This window comes from Ammospiza caudacuta, chromosome 8 (assembly GCF_027887145.1).
Source record: "Ammospiza caudacuta isolate bAmmCau1 chromosome 8, bAmmCau1.pri, whole genome shotgun sequence".
In the NCBI taxonomy this organism is placed as follows: Eukaryota; Metazoa; Chordata; class Aves; order Passeriformes; family Passerellidae; genus Ammospiza; species Ammospiza caudacuta.
The window spans coordinates 37,744,056-37,765,093 of NC_080600.1; the positions used below are offsets into that span (position 1 = coordinate 37,744,056).

The 21,038-nt window shown below is 40.1% G+C and overlaps 1 protein-coding gene across 2 annotated transcripts in view; it reads left to right on the top strand.

The window, feature by feature from the left end:
- R3HDM1 (R3H domain containing 1) overlaps positions 1 to 21,038 on the top strand; it is an 80,032-nt gene that overhangs the window by 34,400 nt on the left and 24,594 nt on the right. Inside the window, exons 4-15 of one of the 2 annotated variants that reach the window (XM_058809961.1) lie at positions 1,829 to 1,870; positions 2,317 to 2,406; positions 7,617 to 7,731; positions 9,763 to 9,841; positions 11,343 to 11,402; positions 11,484 to 11,624; positions 14,087 to 14,195; positions 14,292 to 14,387; positions 15,676 to 15,713; positions 15,796 to 15,846; positions 15,998 to 16,209; positions 19,458 to 19,715. In XM_058809961.1, the coding sequence (XP_058665944.1) occupies positions 1,829 to 1,870; positions 2,317 to 2,406; positions 7,617 to 7,731; positions 9,763 to 9,841; positions 11,343 to 11,402; positions 11,484 to 11,624; positions 14,087 to 14,195; positions 14,292 to 14,387; positions 15,676 to 15,713; positions 15,796 to 15,846; positions 15,998 to 16,209; positions 19,458 to 19,715 (1,291 nt within the window). The remainder of the gene's footprint in view (positions 1 to 1,828; positions 1,871 to 2,316; positions 2,407 to 7,616; positions 7,732 to 9,762; positions 9,842 to 11,342; positions 11,403 to 11,483; positions 11,625 to 14,086; positions 14,196 to 14,291; positions 14,388 to 15,675; positions 15,714 to 15,795; positions 15,847 to 15,997; positions 16,210 to 19,457; positions 19,716 to 21,038) is intronic. The other variant, XM_058809962.1, reaches the window with a different exon arrangement.

Consider the following 21,038-nt stretch of genomic DNA (forward strand, 5'->3'; position numbering starts at 1 on the left):
ATAACTGAAATGTTTGTGATTTATCTAATTAGTGAGCAGTAGCTCAATGCCCTGTGCTGGGTTGAATTCCCTCTTGTGCCCTATCAAATCTGGATCTGGGGTGTTTCCTTCCATACATTCTTTTGGTTTATGTACTGGCTTCAAAGCTTGCAAAATTTTGCAAAAGATAATTGCCTGAGTATAGATTCTTTTGCTTCTCCACTGACAGTCCTGATGTGACTTTAAATTTGCACAACTTGATTTGAACACACCTAAGCTGATTGAGGCTGGAGTAATTGATAGGAGCTTGGGAAATCATCCAGTTTTTGAAATTTAGTAGCTTGAAATTTTGTCAGGCATATGCAGTGCCAGCTTTCATAATGCAAGGAATGCTTTCAGAGGAGATAATGGAAATGAAAACATATTTTGCACGTAACAAAAAAACTCAAAGTCTCTGTGTGGTTCCAGGTATGGAAACAGTAAAACTCAGAGTCTGAATGGCTCCAGGTATGAAAGCATTTGAACTGTGTCTGCTGCTCAAAATCTCAGCAAGCTTCCTTTAAAAAGGAAAAAAAAAACTCACTGCTGGTGAGTTCAGTTGGTTTTCAGTGCAGCTATTTAAAATTCTGTTACATAGTGAAATGAGCTCCCTTCTGCTGCTCTTCAGCTAAGCTGGTGCAACATCCAAAATAGACATGTGGGATTTGAGGAAAATGAGAGAAAAAGCAGTTTTGCTTTTACATGGTAGAGCTCTTTGCTGTAGGTGAGGTTTCCTTTTAGTGATGTTGTATGCCCTGTTAAGAAGTTCAGGTGCTTGAGAGACATCTCCTCTGAGCTAAGGCAAGGAGAGCTGCAGTTATGGAGTTTTCCAGTGGAGTTTCACTTCAGTTTCCTTTTTAAAGGAAGAAATATTGTCCATTAAACAACACTTGAAATTGCATTACTGATGTTAATTTCTCCTTACAAATATTAGGCCTGTGTAAACTAAAACCTGTTCTGTTAAAAGCTTGTCTATTCATCAGTTTTAGTTCTCCAGGGAAACCAGTACCTAAATTATGTGATGTCACTCTAAATGTTTCTATTCTTGTGCTGCTGACACTGAGGGCTGAGTTAGTTTTAACTATGCAGTTAACAAATCATTAAATGCTCTTGTTGATTCAAATGTACCTTTCAGCTGTGCATATTGTGGTAAAAGCCTGGTAATTTATTTTAAGGAAGAATTGTAATAGAAGAAGGGCTTTGGGAGGAAAAAGCAAATTATTGCATAATAAGTTACTAAAATGGCTCTGGGAGGAGAAAAAGCATATTAATTCATAGTAAATTACTAAATAAAAAAAAAAAATCAGTAGCCCATTTTAAAACATACTTGTATAGGTCCCAAGGTAAAAGAAAAAGATCCCACATGTTTTAAGCTGCTTATGATAGGTTATCATCTGTTATCTGTTCCCTTGGTAGAGGCAATGCTTTCCTTTTTTTAATATAATTTTTCTAGGAAGGTTTCAGGAGTAGGAAGAAAATGTATAAAAACCATGTCACGTTGCCAAGGAAATTAGGAAACAAGAATTGAAAGTGTAGCTGAGAGCTGGCCGAGAGAGTAAACTGCTTGGATGCCACTGAACAAGGATAATGCTTGGTTCCTGTAAAAGTGCTCTGGTATCTATTGCTGATAAATGAAGAAGGGAAATCAAGGCCAAGCCTGCTGAAAGCAGGAGAGCCCCGAATCCGCAGCACCTGTTGGTGTCCCAGACGTGCCCGTGTCGGTGCTAACTGTCCAAGCTTTCTCCTGTACAGCTGAGCATTAACCCCTGTGCCCTGAGCTAATGTCCCTTCTCTGTTGTGCCTGTCCCAGCGGCCAGCGCAGTCCTTGGCACAGACGGCCAAACGCTCCAAGGTACGGTAGCCCGGCGTGCTGGCATGCGGAGGGAGCCCTTCGTGCTTGGTGCAGCTTCGTTACTTTGTGCAAAGTGCCTTTAGTTTTGTTTTTTGGCATTGTAGCTTTGTTTTATTCTGTTGGGTTTTTGTCTTGCCTAGTTGTTTGCTTTTGTGATTTGCCTTTATATTTTTGGTGGCTTTTTATTGTAACGGAGAGAAACACTTTCCCAGCGTTTTATTTACTTTTCTTTAGATGTGCTCTATTGTGCTGGTAGTGCCTTCAAAAGCTGCAATTGCTTGGGTATTTTCATTCTAAAGGGAATTATTTATTCTGTTGAAAACATGAAAAATGCTGTTTTCAGCCATTTTGTTTTTCATATAATGAATGAAAAAAATAACGGCTTATGGTATATTTATATTATCTTTTATAAGCCATAGATTTTAATTTTACATACTTTCCTTTAGTCAAACACAAAGTTAAAGTTAGTTCGGAGCCTTGCTGTATGTGAAGAATATCCACCACCTCCCACAGCTGAAATATCCCAGGACCTCCAGGTAAAAATCACCTTACTGAAGTTTCTGGAACTATTTCAAGTAACTTCATGTTCAAAAGAAAGTCTGTTGGGTATTCTTTAAATATGTGGATACCATCTGGTTTTATTTTTTTTTTATACTGATCTAATAGAGGTGATAATATCAGGTGCAGAATTTGCTGCTTTTTTTTCCTGAGCTATATTAGTTAATATCTGTGGGCAGAAAGAGGGGGGTTGTCAGTTCTTTTAACTTGTTAGTCCAACAGTGCACTTAAGGGACTCTTAAACTGCTTAAGTGCTGTCTGCAATTAGTAAGACAGAAACATTGTGATTACTGTGGAGCCTAATTTACTGTCTTTGTACATTTTGAAAATGGAAACAGTTGTGATTTCTGGTGTTGTAACTGAATTTCTGCATATTAGTCCCAGTTGCTGGTAGCTCTGTAATACCTGCCTGAGGTATATCTGAATTAATCTATTAAAATTATAGAACACACTTACAGAAGTTCCTACATGCTGAACAAAATATGTAAAATTACTTTAGAGAATTTAAACAAAATCCATATTTCCTGACTTTACCTCCATACCAGTCTGTATTTTCAGAACAAAACCCTGCTGCTGGCTTTAGTTCTGTGCATGAGTGAGGCCCATCAAAATGCTGGGTTTGTTCATGCCTATCAAAACAGAAATGGGCCTTTGCTGTTATTGAAAAGCTTCTAAACTGTGCTTTTGTGAAAAGTCTGCCTTTGGTTAAGAAGGAAGCAGTAGAAAGCAGGATGTGAGGGGGTTTTGCTGGAGAGGTGGTAATTCAGTTCTGAGGAAAGATGGACACTGAGAGCTCATGTAGGTTTTTGTCAAGCTAATTAAAATTTTTTGAGACTGAAACAGTAGGTTAGGGCTGAAACCCTCCAGGTTTGCAGGGTTTTGTTTCTCTGGAAAAATAAGAAAGTAGTATTTTTGTAGGCTTTTACTAATATAGCAGAATTTGAAGTGTTGACTAGAGGAATTCAGAAACTGGGCCTGCTACCATGATGAAAATTTAAGTCATAGTTTGGAATAGGTTGCTGAGTAAAGGATTAAAAGCCAACAGGAGAGTTATTGATGTTTACAATGATTTCCAGTCAATTTCAAATCATTTTACAATGATTGCTTTGTAATGTTTCCTATAAGATAACAAAATAGACTGAGAGATCTGGCCAGGCTGAGTTGTTCAGTCTGAAGCAGTGGAGTTTGCCAGTCACTGTAGCAAATTACAACAAACCTGATTTGGTGGACTGATTATGAGTGGTATATTTCCAACATAAGAGGCATTTCCAACCTCCAGCACCACACAGGCCCATGTGTTGAATGGTTTAAAATCAGACATTTATAAGGTGATGTTTGTGGCCAAGTCCTCTGGGAATCTGTCCCTAGCTCTGTGCTGCCAGGTGGCCCTTGAAAGGAGTCCTTGCAGCAGCAGGAGGGATGTCAAGGCTGGCTCTGCTGAATGAATTGGATTGTGTGATAATATAAGTTTGTACAAAAGGAATACCAGAAAGCAGATTGCCTTAAGAACAAAATTAGAGTTAGCTGTGAGTTTTCTTTGGAAGCAGTAATGTAGGAGAAATGGCTTATGAATCCCAATAGCTGTGCAGAGAATGATTGCTAGAACAAATTTAGTTCTTCCCTGGAGGGTGGAGAAATGTGTTGGAGAGCTAGAAGTGGGAATCTGTTACAAGTTCTGATGCTGGAGTGCAATCCTGTGGGGCACAGGTCTCCCATGACCCTCTGTAACCACAATTTCTTCACCCATTTTGCCTCCTTTCCTAAACTATCTTTGGAAAAGCCTGGGAGAGCTCATCATATGTGCCAATCAGCTGCTGCAATTGGGACTAATATGCCTCCAGCCCCATACCATGAAGCATTAATTGTGCTTGGGATGTGTGGGAGGTGCAGTGGCTTGGAGAAGGAAGAGCCTGCCTTGCACAGGTGTCTCTGCAGCAGGAGAATCACCTCTGATGCTCCCCCTTCCTGGAAGAGTCACTGCTTTGTTGTATCTCTGATTGCAACTAAAAAGTGGTTTCCAGTTTAGTTTTAAAACATAACATAGGTTAAATTCAGGATAATGTTGCTGGTGATAGTGTGAGCTTGGGGATAACTCCATGGTGTTGTCTGTGACTTCATGAGTCACCCTTTACACCAGCAGCTCCAGCAGGGTGAAGTTCCTGACACAGGTGGGTGCAGGAGGCACTTAGCAAGGCACCACTGGCTGCTCCTCCTCAGCAGGCTGTGATGGAAGAGGGTGACAGACCAAAGAAATTGTCTCAAGCAGATGAATTTCTTGAATTTCTTTTCTGATCTATGTTTCTATTTTCAATTGCAACATGAAGGAAGATACTGCTTCTTCCTGAGAAGCCTAGATAAGAGCCTTGCATATTTTTGATACTTGTTAAAAAGCACTGGCAGCCCTTTACTAAAAGGCACTGTGAAAGTATGAGCTTACAAATGTATTGTGAGAGGAAGAACATAACTGTGATATGTTTGATCTTTTATCTTTGTAGCACTAACTATATTCTCTTGGCATCATTTGTGTAAACATCAGGTTGTTCTGACTATTTTCCAACACAAAGTACAAGCATTTGCAAAGGGTGATCCAGTTCAGCCTCTCTAAGGAAGAACTGTTTTCATATGAATGACAGTTGTTATTATGAGTAACAAGTAAATAAATCTTCAAAAGGTTGAACTTTCTAAGCAAAATAAAATAGCCCAATGGAGAGGGAATGGGAGGAGAAGGCAAGGGGATGTAATGTTAATTTCTATTGACTTATGTTGGTTTTTCTGGTAGAAAATCCAGCCTCAGCATGTAGGCCTTTGAGATATATTCTTACCTTTTCCCAAATGTGTTAAGCTGGCAGGATTTATCAGGTTTTGATGGTTTGGGACATTTTCCTGTTTGTTCAACTTTTTCTTCTTTCATCAAAATTTGGTGACAATTTCCCCTTCTGCAATGAGGGCTTGGGGTGGGTGATCAGGGTTAGGCCAAGGGGTCTGTTCAGTCCAAATGCCAGCAGGGGCCTGCTGCAAACAGGGTGGGATTAAGAGAGTTTTGTAGGGGAAGAGAAGTTAAAAGATTTTTCAGCAGCTTTCCAGTCAAGTAGGTCATATTTAATTAGATGCTACAGTTTTTATAGCATGAAATCACAAGAAAGTGCCCTTTGGTACCCAGTTCTGGTGTATCACACTTTGAAGTAGAGCTGGTGTAGTAGCAGAACTGGCTGTTCAGATGGTGATTCCTTTTTTTAGCTCTTGTTGGGGAAGGAAGTATGAAAATGGTTACTTGCTGAGATCCTTTAACTAAACTCTTGCTGTGTGCATTACTTGGAAGGAGTTTAGAAGTTGCAGTCACTTTTCTAGTGAGGAAACATCAGACTGAAAATTTCCTTAATTTCCTGATAGTTTTGTAGAGTGTTATTGTAACATGGAGGATAACACATTGGTGAATCCAACTCAGGAACAGCTTCTTAATAGGACAGCAACATTTCTTTCTCAAAGGTTACACAGCTACTTGGTGAATGGTGAGTGTAGAACACTTTGTAGTGACAAATCAATTGCTCATTTGAGTTACCCACAGGTTTATGAGGCAAGGAATGCAGATACTTGTTCTGGACTCCTTAAGATTTGTAGCCAGGTGAATTCTCAAGATAGGAAAGAATCAGATGAGAGAGTTCCTTGCTGGTGACTTGCTGGTATTTATCAGATGTGGTTGTAGATCCTGTCCAAAGCTGAGAAAGCTTCATTGACACTGAGTTGTTGTTTAGTGGGTGTTCATGAATTAGGAAATTTCATTGGAACATTTATTGTGGGGGAAAGTCCTAAAGAAAGGGAGAGCTGGTAAAGCTCTCAGTGACTCTTTCCCTCATTTGAAGAAGTTGTGGCTCTGCAGAGGGAGCTCCTGTTGGGCAGAGCCTGGTTCGTGCAGGGCTCCCCCTGTGCCGCCACAGGCAGGAGTGGCTGCGGGTGGGCACGTGAGCAGCTCCAGCCTGGTGGATCCTGGCTAAATTTAACTCTGGCTGCATTCCACGGGTGAGATCAAGGCTGGGCAATGACACAAGAGCAGAGCTTAGAGCAAGAGCCTGCATGTGGGTAAGAAGGGGCTTGAGGGAAGAGTGAGGACTTGTGTGGGAAAGGATTAAGGTGCAGGGCAGAACAGGGACAGGCAGGAGTGCGTGAGGGGCGGCTCTCTGGATTGGGAAGGATTGGATGTTGTCAGGAATGTGGAGGTGACAGCATGCACTCAGCTGGCATCTGGGGGAGCAGAACTGTCATTTGAGGGAGTTACAAGGTGACAGGGGAGTCTGGTTCTGACAGGACTTGGCCACTGCTCTGGTGGGAGTCCCTCAGGCATAGTGACTCCATTGCTCCCAAACTCCTCGGCTCTGGCTGCCTGGAGTGTCTTGGTCCTTCACTGACAACCTCCTGAAACAGGAAAGGGGCATGGAAAACAAACTGCAGTCTTGCACTGTTCAGGGTATTTAGGAAAGCATTATGCCACTAATTTCACAGGGAAACTTTTTGCTGTGTTGAGAAACAGGTTTTATAATAGTTCACCTGCTGATATAAAACCACAGATTTTGAGGTGATTGCACACAAAGCTACTCTATCAAAATACACAGGAAATTATGAAACTAAGCCTTGATGACAGGTCTGCAGACTTTGCCTTGATATATTGTACTGTAAATATTTCCCCTTTTTGTGGATCTGGAAATGCTGGTTTGATATAAAAATTTTTCTTTTGTTCTGTTTTTTCTTGGTATGAACCAAATCAAAACTTGAAACAAGCTTTTACAGTAAAGAACTGTGAAGAATGGGGAGGAAGAAAGCATTGTGGATGAGACATAACTTAAAAATATAGTGGGAGTATAAAATTTTTACATCTGAAAAACCTGATTCTTTTCTTACATGTATGGAGTAAGATACTTTGAATTCATTTTGCAATAGCATTCAGGGCCTGGAAAGTGTGTGTAAATTCTAAAATGTCTGTGATCCTTTCTATGCCTTCTCTGTACACTCTGATTTACTGATAATAATTTCATTGTATGGTAACATGGAGCACATGTGGAATCAGAAAGAATAGGTAAGCAAATTTTTTTTGTTGTTGCTTCATTATTTTTGCAGGTAATATAGTACAGAACAGTTCTCCTGCAGGTATTGTTTGAAATCATTTGTGTGGTGACTGATTTTTACTCTTTGACAGGAGAAAATTCAGATCCAGTTGTCAGAGTCTTTTGAAAAAGAAGAAAAACCTGCAAAAGATGAATCAGAAAAGGAAAAATCCAGTGATAAGCTCTCCAGAAAAATGTTATCAAGAGGTTTGCTCTCTCTCCTTGTATTATTCAATATACTGTATAGATAAGAACATATGAAAATACAGTTCTGCTTCCAGGTCTTCATTGCATAAACATGGCATTATTTTTTTAAATTTTATTTGCAAATGAAGCAAATAGATCAGACACCTTTGAGCTAGAGGAGAAGGAAAGAGCTTTAGAGACTTCATCAAACACTCCAGCAAATGTTTCCTTTCTGTCCTGACTGTGCAGAGCAGCATAAAAAACCAGCTGTGTTGTCTCAGTTGTGTCCAAGTGTTCTTTAAGCTGACTTTACAAGTCAGTGGAAGCTCCTGTCTTGTTCCTGGGCTTGTGAAATTGAAGTGTCTATGTTCTCCTTTGTTTATTTTACTTCTGATAGTATCTGGATTTTTTTCAGTAAAGTTTTGGAGTAAGGGTAGAACTACATAAATAAAAAGGACAAGTATTATGTTTTCACTTAAATATTCCTGCCTTCTGGATTAAAGTTACAGTCTGTGTGCTGAAAATCTATGGGTGTTAATCTGAAAGAGAGCTGTGAAATCAATGACATAAACTGTCAGTTTATGTCCATGCTGCCTGATGCCTCCTACAGGTAGAAGACTTTATGCATTTAAGTTGGCAAATCATTTTTCAGCTCTTCCTTTAAATATCCAGAAAGTTTACCTAAATCTCTTAGATCAGCCAGAGTATAGGAAATACCTTTAGAGCTGGAATTCTTTTTGAGATAAATGGCACTTGTCCATCTCATGTCCCCCAATTCCAGAAGATATTCCTCACGTGGAATTTCTGTGCTGCTTGTCCCAGCTGCCAGCCAGGTATTTGTGAAATAAAAAGCACTGGGATGGAGAACTTAACCTGCATTTATAAATCTCAGTGTTTGAAATGATGCCTTAAACACCACCCCCAAATACCCAACAGGTATTGATGGGGGATTGAGAGTTAAGTGACAAAATGCTTGTGGTAGAGGTGGCTGGTCGGAATTCAACCACTCTCTCCTCTGAAGGTTAATTACTTCCCAATATAGAATATGCCAAAATAGAAAATTACGGAATTTTAGCATCAGTTCTAGTAATTATCAGTAAATCATTGCTCACTTGCAAATTAGAAAAATTGAAGTAAATTATTATTGAATCTGAATATTTTTATCAGGAATAGCCTTTTTTGCCTTCTCTTCAGAATCAAAAGTAATTCCAAACCATAAATGCTCAGACTTGGCTGGTTTCACTTAAACTCTCTGTGCAGCTGGAAGAGCTGGGACATGGGCATAATAAATTTAAGTTGTGCCTGAGTTGAGACTAGGTTAACACATAAGTAGTTCTTGGAAGACACCTAGTTCCAGAAATACTGTTCCAACACCTGTTGGTTTTTATCCTAGTACCTGGAACTCAAAGGTGCTCATGTAAGGGAAGATTTGGGGTTAAATCATTCCTGTTAGGGACAGATTTTAGGGGATAGTATGTAACTGAATACTTTGCCTCACTGAAACTGGAAAGGAGGGGAAAGGTTGAGACTACTTTTGGAAAAAGTAGTCATCTAATCATGATGTTGTGCAAACAAAGCCCAACAGAACAAGGATTTTTAGTAGTGCAAAACACCACTTTGTGAAGGTTAAACTTACATTCTGAATTCCAAATTTTCTTTGGGCAACATCCAGTGGCTGAGTAGATGGGCTGCTGCTGCTCCACAGTTGTGTACACACACTGCAGCGTGGCATAGTGGGAAAATGTGGCAGGCTGGTGGAAATTGGGTCTCTCCAGGTGATTACCTGCTTCACAACAGTCAGTTGTTATTAATAGTGGTGTTACTGAAACTTCTCCTTCTGCATTACCCTTGAATTAGGGGATAGTGGGTGGTGGTGGGTTTTCTGTTTTGTTTTATGACTTGTGGGCCTTTCTCCTGGAAACTGCAAGCATTTAATTTTGGCAACAATGTACTTAATGGTTATATAGTATTGATCCATATATAGTATGTACAGCAATAATTGGAAAACAGCTTCTTCAGAGTGTAATTTTGCTCTCTTCCCCCTTCCCTTAGATTCCAGCCAGGAGTATACAGATTCCACTGGTATAGATCTTCATGAATTTTTAGTAAATACATTAAAAAACAATCCCAGGTAAGAATCAATAATGTCAACTTTCTTTATGTTTTTCTTTCTTCATTTTGCCTGAGGCATCACACTACCTGGTTTTTTTTGTTTGTGGTTTTATTTTTTTCCCTTCTTAAATGTCTAACTCTCCATGTCAGTTATTCAGGGTGAGATTCTGTTGCAGACTGTCTAAAACACCACTGCAATTGGTTTTCTTTTTGAGCAGAGGTTCAGGACACTGAAGTGGTTTAAATACTTTTAATGCTTAATATGCAAATGATGTGTTCAGTCTATGTGCAGTTCTCTCCCTGAATGGGCTTCAATACATTGTCTCTAAACTTTGCACTGTCTTGTCACCTGCTTGTTAGAGACCAAACTGCCTTCTGACCCTAATCTGTCTTGCACTGAATTTATAGATAAAGGCATTTTTTAAAGCTGTACCATATAACTGTAGTTACAGATTTTCATTTTGCACATGAGAAACCAAATCTGACCTAATCCAAGTCCATCATTTGTCAGCAACAGTGCTGACCTGGTTCTGTTGCTCTGAGGTTTGCAGTCTGTCCCTGTCTTGTTTGTTCTTTCCCTCACTGGGGTTTTGTGCTGGCTTTGTGGCATAGTGCAAGGCAAGGAATTAACCTGGTGCAATTGTGCTCTGCCACAAGAGCTGCTTCATTGCTATTTGTTATTCATTCAAATTATAGATAGGACATCCAATGTAGTAATTTATTTGAATTCCATTTTATTCAGAATAAATGTGACATGAGCCATCATATGGCCAAAGCCATAGTCCTGTAGAGTAAAATCAGAAAGCACAGACCTCTGTGAGACTTAGTAGGTGGTTCCTGTCTGAAGCCATGAAGCATCCCAGTGGAAACAAGGAACTGTAAGTGCAGAGCTCCATGTGTTTCCATGCACAGTGACTGGGAAGCTTGGTTACTTGATGTGCAGATTATGAACTGTGCATCACTGGATTTCATTACATCTTAAAAGTATATTCAAACCAATGCAAGCAGTTTCAGGAAGAGTGTTCCTTCCTACCACCTTGAGTTTTAGCTTTTTCTAATATGTCAGCACATTGCCACATGTGCCAGCTTTAAGCCCTCGGTTGTTGGTGAAGTGCCCCCACCACTTTCTCAGTGATCCCCTGATGTGCTTCACAATCCAAGGGCCAGCTGAGGCCTCTGCACACTCCCTGCCCACACCAACCAACAGGGAACAACCTCAGCCCTGCTTTTCCTGCTGGAGCCTGTCCTCTCCATGACTGTGCTTCCTGCTGAGCCTCCTGGGCAGAGACTTCTTGGAGGATCTGTGTACTCTGATATCTGAGAGCAAAACAGCATGGTTCAATGCAAAATAGCAAAAAAAGAATACCTTGTCCTAAAAATTCTGCATTTGACACCTGCTGGTCCTATTTGCAGTCTGCCATCATCCCTTGATCACAGCCCTGATCTGTGTATTCTTAAGATGAATACAACTGCAGTTATTGGAGTGTCTCATATGTGAGTTGCTGTGTTTTTATTTTCAGGGACAGAATGATGCTGCTGAAATTAGAACAGGAAATTTTAGATTTCATTGGTAATAATGAGTAAGTACTGTACTCTCATAGGAAAAAAGAATTCAAGAGTGTTCCTGTTTATTTAATAAAGCTACTATTCCTTTCTTCCAGAGTACCAAGAAAAAAGTTTCCCCCAATGACATCTTACCATAGAATGCTGTTGCACAGGGTAGCTGCTTACTTTGGATTAGAGCACAACGTGGACCAGAGTGGGAAGTCAGTCATAGTAAATAAAACTAGCAATACAAGAATGTAAGTGTCAAAGCCTTGAAAAACCCTTTTGATGCTCTAACACTGGCATGTGTGAGGCAGTGATGCTGTAGCAGGTGAGGTCTGTCTCCTCTCTGGGAGCAGGCATCAAGGAGAGGTAGTTGAGAGCTCTTTCCTGTTCGTGTTCTTGCTGTGTAATAATGTGATCTGTTAGAATTCTTTTGGAGAAAGAAGGATGTTATCTCTGGGTTAAGTTGTTGCTTTTCTGGCAGAGATGCATTGCTAATTTTGTGTCTGTGAAATGCGAATTTATAGCAACTGTTTATTTGTTTAAAGATTTACACCAGTAAAGTGTACAAAGTGCATTCTTTGTTTCTTTTGGATAGCAGAGCCAGCTCTTATCTTAGAACAGGGTCATTTCTGATTTGGTGAAGGGAGGGGACTTGCACAACTGTGGCTTTTGTATTGTAAAATTCTACTGGGAAAATTCAGCTGTTGAAGTTCTTCTGTTGGAATAATGTTGCTTACAGGTCTCTCATGGCCTTACAAATAAACATATCAGGAAAGACAGACATCAGTGAAAATGTCAACTAGGTTAACAAGCCATGGTGTGCTGCTTTACTGGGAGGGCTGGGGAGCTCTTGGAGAAACCTCCAGGAAAATCCATATTGCAGAGAAGATAGCACTGGGGCCACAGCAGCTCTGAAACCTGTGTGGAATTGAGGTTTTCATTCAAGGGACCCAGCTGTTCTCTCCATTCTCTGCACTTGCTCTGTCTCCTCATTCTCTTTCAAAAAGACAAAGGTCTAATGTGTTGACATATTTATGCCACCTAGTTTCTAGTTTTAACTTAAAGCATTTGCCTGACACCGTTTTTTGTTGGTCTTGAACACGAAAACAGGAGTTGACAGTGCCTGCATATCCTAATCTCAGTCTCTAGGTACACTCTTTATAGCTTTGGGAGAAAAAAATCTAATTATCCACCCTATTGTAGAGTCAGTAGGACTGAAATGATATGCCACACTGAAATTTCACATAAGTAAACAGTGCGTCCACAGAAATTTTAGAAATATATAGAAAGCCTAAATGTATGTTGAAAACTTGTATTATTTATGTATGTGTTTTTGCTTTGGCTGTACAATCTATATCTCAATTAACCTAGAAAGCCAAACATTTCAAATCTGTTGCTTTTGTATCTACCAGTATCTCTATACTGAAGCTTCAGTCTACCACTTCAACTGTGGAATAAGAACTAATAAAAGATTATTTCATGTATGCTTTTAAAAAAAAATTTAGACCATATTTAAATAGCTTGTGGCCTCTGGAAGCCCCTGTAGGTGTAGTTACTAATTAGCAGGCATTTCATCTAACCTGTAGACATAAAGATTCTTGATGTTTTCAATATTCTTATTTTAAATCACTTTGGATACAAAATAAGAATTTACAAAGAAAACCTTGGAGATCTGCTCCATGTGGAATAAAGCCAAACTTACCTTTTCCTCATAGGCAGGTTCGCGGCTCCCTCGCCGAGCAGGGATGTTACTGACATCAACCACCCAGTGCACACTGGCACGTCAGTGGAGTGGGAGTTGGTGATTGCAGGGCAGTAAATTCAGAGACCTTTAAAAGAAAGAGGTAAGACAGTCTAAAGGTTCTCTGAAATGCCTGCTAATTATGTTTGGGCAGCCAGTACCCAATAGGCAGGGCTGGCTGTTTCGTAGAAAAAGCTCCCCTCACTCCCTCCAGAAGTCCTAGGTAATGATAAATCACAGAAATAGAGAAGAGCATACGTTTATTCTGTCCTCTATTAGACAAATATTTCCTGGTTGTCTGAGCTCTTCTCTTACAATAGCAGTTGTTTTATTATTCAGGTACTTGGTATCTCTCTTTAATAACAAGGATTTGCAAAATACCACTTTTTCTTTCACAAAGCAGATAAAATGCCACAGCATTATTTATAATCTGTTGCTTCACTCTCGCCCTATGACTGTGTGAAGCTCTTGCTTGCCTGCATTATACTGTTCTTCTCTTACTCATTTCTGCTTAATTTTGTTTTAGAAGTTTCTAAGTTTCAGTGCTTTCTCCTCTACCTTCTTTCTTCTGTTTTCCCTTGAAATGAACTCTGAGGTATTGCGGCTCTAGTGGCAAACACCTGTCTTCACTTCCATGCATGCCCAAAATCCATTGCATGGCACCAGTTGGGATTCAAAAGCACTTCTGATTCCCCAAGGGCATGTGGTTTGCTTCCCACCTTAACTGGGAGTTGCAGCAAAAGCTTTGAAAGGAGGAAGAGGTTTTTTAAAGCAGGTTTGTTATTCCTCAGGACAGGACCTGTCAGGGGTGCACCATATATTTTCCATTGCCCAGACAGCCAAAGTCTATTTATTTCAGTTAGAATATGAAGTATATTTTAAATTACACCTGAATATATTTCAGTTTCTTCCACTGTGTGTACAGTATGTTTACAAAACGATAAATATTTTGTTTGTAACAACTTTTCTCAGACCTGACCAAAAGTTTTGTGAGCATATAAAGGATGAGAAGAGCGATGACTTCCAGAAGCGGTACATCCTTAAGAGAGATAACTCTAGTTTAGACAAAGATGACAACCAGGTAAAGCACACATGGCTTATTCCTTCCACTTGCTGTGTTTGACTGTGCATTCTCACTGTTTTGCTTTGCAAAATAACACTGTACCACTTAATTTAGATGAGAATACGATTAAAAGATGACAGAAGAAGTAAATCTATAGAAGAACGTGAAGAAGAATATCAGAGAGCTAGAGAAAGGATATTTGCACAAGATGTACGTATCAAAACCAGTCTGGCACTGTTTTCTATGAACCCTTCACACACATACATGCACAGGTGGCTTTCCAGGAAACTGGTTCTGAATGACACTGAACACATAAGAGTGAGGCCTGAGTGAGTTTTAAATGATATTGCAGTTACTGAGAAATCTGTTTTCTCTAATTGCTCCTGTATGAAACTCAAACAACCCAAGAATTATTGAGTGTTCTCTAGTGTTACCTAGTGCAATGCATATCCCCATTTTCATTGTTTTGTCCCTCACTGCAATTTAAGTCACAGATTTTTGGTACTGCAATCATATCAGTTGCTCAGAGCAATAATTAAAAGAAAAAACCAAGCAAATTAAAAACAAAAAAACTCTTTTCTCACTTGTATCTATAGCAGCCACATTATGAATGGTCACAGTAAAATGATTTGAGCTCCCATATGTGAAATTCTTGTCAGGAATCTGATCTCCTGACTGGAGATACCCTATAGGACAACATTGCAGGCTACAATTCAATTGCAAGTAATGATTATATTGAGTGAAACAGAACAAATACGTCTTTAAAAATACATTTTACTTTTAATAATCCACTTCTGACATTTATAACTCTTGCACGTCCAAAACCAGATTCCAAAGAGAGCAATGAACTCTTGAGAGGCTAATTTATATTTCTTGTTCACCTTAGTTGCAAACAAGAGTAACGGACTTTTGGATATAAAATTACATTTTCCTTTTGCATTTTAATTTACTATGTACTAAACCCTTAGAAGCTTTGTGCCAGATGTTGGGAGTCACAGTCAAGGACAACATCATTTGAGTCAGGAGCAGCCTTTTTGGTTGTGTTCCATGTGCTCTGTAGCTCACCCAGACTGGTACCCAGGGCACTGAGCAGTTACTGCAGCAGCAGTGGCCTCTCCCCCTCCACCCTTCCCAGCAGAAGATGAGGCAGCTCAGGTGCTGTGACAGCCCTGGGAATCACACACCAGCTGCAAGTGACAGAAGGCACCAAAGGCCCAAGGGAAGAACTGTAACTTCAGAAAAAGTCTGATAGAAACCAACTCAGCATTGTAACTATCCTCATGCTGACTTTGATCTCCTGCACATGGGCCTTTTTATGTTGTCTTGTTTCCTCATGGAAATTGTTCACCAACAGGTAAAGTTTTTCAGGCAGCTCTTAATATAAAGAGGGTGCTGTAGAAGTCTGAGTGCAATGCAGAAAACTCCAGATTGCTGTGTGTGCTGTAGTAGGGGTTCTAAATGCCATTCATATTAATTTCTGCACTTCTTTGCCCCTCAGTCCCTGTGTTCCCAAGAGAATTATTTCACTGATAAAAGGTAAGAAAATTTGCTGTTTAATTCTGTTTTGTCTTCCTATTTTCTTAATAAATATTAAGCTATCTTATTAAAATGTCAACAGAATCCAGGAGGAAGAAACTAATAGTACACAACAAAGACGACAGATACTTAGGTATTTGATGCTTTCTTTTAAAAAACAAAACCCAAAGTATTCTGCATGCATTTACCTTTTCTTTCTTGTTTTTTGGGGGTTTTGTTTTGGTTGTTTTTCCCCTTCTTTTGCAAGCACTGCTCGTGCTAACAGTTGAGTTTGTAACTTGCAGAATCAATAAGGAGGCATCGGGGAGATCGGCCAACAGCCACCAGAGCAGCACAGAGACGGAGCCGCGGCCCTGGAGCAGCACGGACTCGGACAGCTCCCTGCGCAACCTGAAACCCGCCGTCACCAAGGCCAGCAGCTTCAGCGGCATCTCCGTGCTCAGCCGCGGGGACAGCTCTGGCAGCAGCAAGAGCACGGGCCGGCTGTCCAAAGCAGGTACAGCAGCCTCGGGGCATGAGCTGGGGCTGAGCTGGGTGGGCTGTCCAAAGCAGGTACAGCAGCCTCGGGGCATGAGCTGGGACTGAGCTGGGTGGGCTGTCCAAAGCAGGTACAGCAGCCTCGGGGCATGAGCAGGGTGGGCTGTCCAAAGCAGGTACAGCAGCCTCAGGGCAGGCTCTGGGACTGAGCAGGGTGGGCTGTCCAAAGCAGGTACAGCAGGCTCTGGGACTGAGCAGGGTGGGCTGTCCAAAGCAGGTACAGCAGCCTCGGGGCATGAGCTGGGACTGAGCTGGGTGGACTGTCCAAAGCAGGTACAGCAGCCTCGGGGCATGAGCTGGGACTGAGCAGGGTGGGCTGTCCAAAGCAGGTACAGCAGGCTCTGGGGCTGAGCAGGGTGGGCATACCTGATGTTCCCCTCCCTGCATCCATTCCCTCGGGATACACCTACAGACCCAGCCCTAGAGCCCTAATGTGACAAATGCAGCGAATGCTTCCGGCTTTGGAAGGAGAATTTCCAAGTGTGCCAATGCCTTTCATCTCATGCAAAGGGTTTGAAAACTTTTTTTACCAGAAATATTTTAGTATAAAATATTTGGTGTTCAGGTCTCGATTTCCAATGGGGCAAAACTATGACCATGTTTGCAGGGGTCTTAGGGTGAAGGAAGAGATGAGGATCTGACTCCATGTTTCAGAAGGCTGATTTATTATTTTATGATATATATTATATTAAAAGTATACTAAAAGAACAGAAGAAAGGATTTAATCAGAAGGCCAGCTAAGAATAGAAAAAGAAGGAATGATAACAAAGGCTCGTGTCTCAGACTCTCTGCCCAAGCCAGCTGACTGTGATTGGCCATTAATTAGAAACAACCACATGAGACCAATCACAGATGCACCTGTTGCATTCTACAGCAGCAGATAACCATTCTTTATATTTTGTTCCTGAGGCCTCTAAGCTTTTCAGGAGAAAAAATCCTAAGGACAGGATTTTTCAGAAAATATCATGGCTACACAAAACTCCATTGCAACATCTTAGGAAATTCTGCACTGCTATCAAATCAGATAAAACGGCATTAAAGCATATGAATTGGTAGTTATTTTTATTGTGTTCTCTTTCTTTTGTTAAATCAAAATGAATATGGCTCAAATGCTTACTTAATTTTTAGATTGCTGAGAAGCGAGGTCAGTGGAATGAAGTTTATTGTTTAATTTTCAAATTCAAAAATACTTACAAGAGTCAGGGTTTCAGAGGGGGTTAATATGTAATTAATGTGAAAAAAAAATCTCAGAAAATATGGGAATGAATCTTCTGTGGGTCAAAAATTAAATTTAGTAAATATTTGTATTTCAAATGCCAACATAATTTGTTACAGTTGCTAATCTCTGGGGAATTTTCAGGCTTGTAATACATGGGTGTGTTATTGGTGGCTGCTTCAGAATTTGGAACAGAACTATAAAAAAACAGAATATAATTGCTTACCTTATTAGTATTGGCTTTGATCTTATTTATAAAACTGATTTTTAAAGAGGATCTATTTAAATTTTTTGCTTTTCCTTAAACCACTACTACCTTTTAGGCATATGGCCACATTGCTATATATTAATGCAGTAAAACAGTAACAAATTCTGTTTGTCCATTGTATACTTGTATAAAAAATGACCCAAACCAGTTCAAGGTATTTCTGCTGTAAAATTGTGCCATCATTTGGAGTTATTCCATTTAGCAGTGTAGTGATGTTATTTGGCACAGCTTGAAGAAAAATGCAGCCTGACAATGAAATACATTCTTAGAAATCTTTGTTGGCTAAATTTCAAGAACATAAATGGATTCTTAAATTTTTTGCTGGAGTTTTTATTTTGGCATTCTGAGAATTTGGACATTCCAGGCTGGGAATGCCCACCTTGATGCTTGTTGCTTCATGCAGTTCCAGGTTGTGGTGATGGGTACATGCTGAGCTTGGGTTTGTTCGCATTGTTCAGGGATGGAATTGGCTCTGGTTATAATGGCTTCAGCCTCACTTCTCTGCATAATCTAGAAGTGAACACACTTGGAAAGGAATCCAAGTAACTCTGCTCAGGCAATGATGGTTTTACAGAGCTGGGATGTGCTGTCTCACCCAGTTTATAATTAATCACTTTGATTTCACTTAATTCAGCAATAAAAAAGGCCAATGCTTCAAGCTATGCTCTCTTTGTAAACACAAGTTGAAGGATTACAATTAGCAACTTTTATAAGGGATTGCAGAGTAACTTCAAGCCGTACATAAATTCCATCTGAGAGCTTTTTGAGTCTTTCTTCTAGATTGTATAGAGGCTGCTAATGGGGAGTTTGTAAATTTAAACAGCTGTATTCTGTTTCCAAGTACTGCAAGTATCACACACTTCTTACAAAGTCTTTGCTAAAGGGTGTACCTAAAGCTCCAGGTGTCAGGTGATCTGGGAACAGCAGTTCCACAGACCTCTCCATACTGGACTTTTGGAATATTGATTTTAGCTGCATGTCTTGGCTTTTAGGAAGCTCAGGGTCTGGTTCTCCACTGCCTTGCAATGTTAATAGTAATTCATATCTGTAAAATGAGTACTGATATTTCAATTGGCTGTTTTATTCTCCTTTGAAATTTGAGTTGTTGCATAAAGCCAGGCTAAAGCTACCATCTTAGCCTCATTTAATTTTTTCTAGCTATATTCTTGATTTCAGCCTGCAAATTGTCAGAGGAGGAAACAGTGTTGAGGGTTTTAGTATAGTGCAAATTGTCCAGCAGGTGAGTCAGAGAAGATCTGACCCCCAGCAGTGGAAATAAACTGGTCCTTGCTTGTGCGCAGAGCACAAGGCTTTAGCCAGCAAATCCACAGGGTCAGCAGGGCCCTGCAGCTGCATTCCCTGCACAGCTGCAGGAGCTGGGGCTGGGATTCACTGCCTCACTACATCCACTCCACCATTTTGCACTAATGACCAACCACTTCCATGAATTCTGGAGGTACAAATATGCATTTTCTGGCCAGAAAACCAAGCTAGATATGAAAGCCTTTGCAGTGCAAAGCAGTGCTGAATTGCCCCTTGCTTCACAGAAGGGACCTTGTAATGGTATTCCAGGGGAGATGGAGGGGGAATCCATTGACCAGGCTGCTGTGAATAATGTGCTTAATGCTGAGCTTTCAGGTTGAGCACTTACAAGTGTATATTTAAAGTGAGCTTGATGTTACTGTCTCCAGGTAAAACCAATTTCTCATTACTCCTCTCCTAGGTTCAGAGTCTTCTAGTAGTGTAGGGTCCTCCACGGGTTCTCTCTCTCACAGCCAGCAGCCTCTTCCAGCGGCAGCTCTAAGCCAGCCCTCCCCTGGCACGCCTGCCGTGTATCCACCTGGCAGCTCTAGTAACTCTCTTTCCTTTGATGGTGGCATGAGCGGGCAAGTGGTACCTGCTGCTGGCAGTAGCTTCTTTCTGCTTCCCTTGGAAGCAGCGGGCATCCCGCCTGGCAGTGTGCTGGTCAACCCTCAGACAGGTTGGTACATGCTTGGGGGAGTCTCTGTTACACTGGGGAACGTGGAAAAATGCATGAGTGTTTGCATAAGGCTTCATGTCAGTATTGTCCTTTGTCCTTTATTTTTCTCTTTATTTTTTTAATGTGGTTGTGTTCATTCAATGCACTTTATTTAACAAGGAAACATGACTGGAGGATCAAAGGAATGAGTAAACTCACGTGATTTTCTCTAGAAGAGTTTTAACTTACATATATGAGTGACTTGCACAAAATACAAAAATCATATGAGTTACTATCCAGAACACAGAATAACTTAATCGTTTCAGCTTTTTTCAGGAGAGGAAAACCTCCTTTCCAGTGTTTCTATAACACAGTTTCAGTGAGGGGAGACAGCCTGAGAAAGGATTTATATTGACTTGAAAAAACTTATCATCCTTATTTTTTTTTTTGATGCAATGTACTAACCTCACTATGCTCAAGGCTAAGTTAATACAAGTGAAAGAAAGAAGCACATGATGAAATACTATTTCTAAATTTTTCCTTGTCAGTTTAAAACAGGATTAAATCAGTGTTGGTGTAATTGGCCAATACTGCTTTTTTAGGAAGTAGTAGGAAATTCTTACTTCATAATGTAGATGGAAGGAGATTTGTAATAACTTGTCTAGATTAAATAATGAGTGAGCACTCTCAGGGCAAACTTTCACTTAAAAATTAGGAAATACTGAAAAATTTAATTTACCTTTTATGTAAAAGATCATAATTTTAGGAAATTTTATTTTGTAACTTTGGTATAATTTATTTGTTTTCATTGTAGAAAATAAAATACTTCAGGATATACTTACCATCATTCTGTAGATGAACTTGATTATGTTTGAATATAATTGCACACGATGTTTGAAGCAAAATGTTTCTCACTGGGGTTGTTAAATGTAGTAAATAATTTCTTTCACTAGATGTATAACATTGAATAGATAAATAAATTCCTCTTTTTCCTTAATATGAATCAATTGCTAAAAATTTGGTTACAAATGAGTTGCTGTAGGACTTAATTTTTATAGATAGCCATTGGATTTGGAGGAGAATGTATTTGTCATCTTAGAGCTAAGTTCATTAGTAGTCTTTGATAATTATGTTAATGTCTAATGAGCTTCTAGCAGAAGACAAAGAACACTTGGAGAACAAGGAACATTTAGGGGCAGATAAACTTTGATTTCCAATGTACTCGAATCATCATATACTGTTATTGTTCCTCTGGCTTTACTGTTCCAATGCCAGCCAAAGCAGAGATTGGTTCCTCAGGGTTTCTGACAGAGGAATCTGTGCCTTGGTAATTAGGAAAAGACA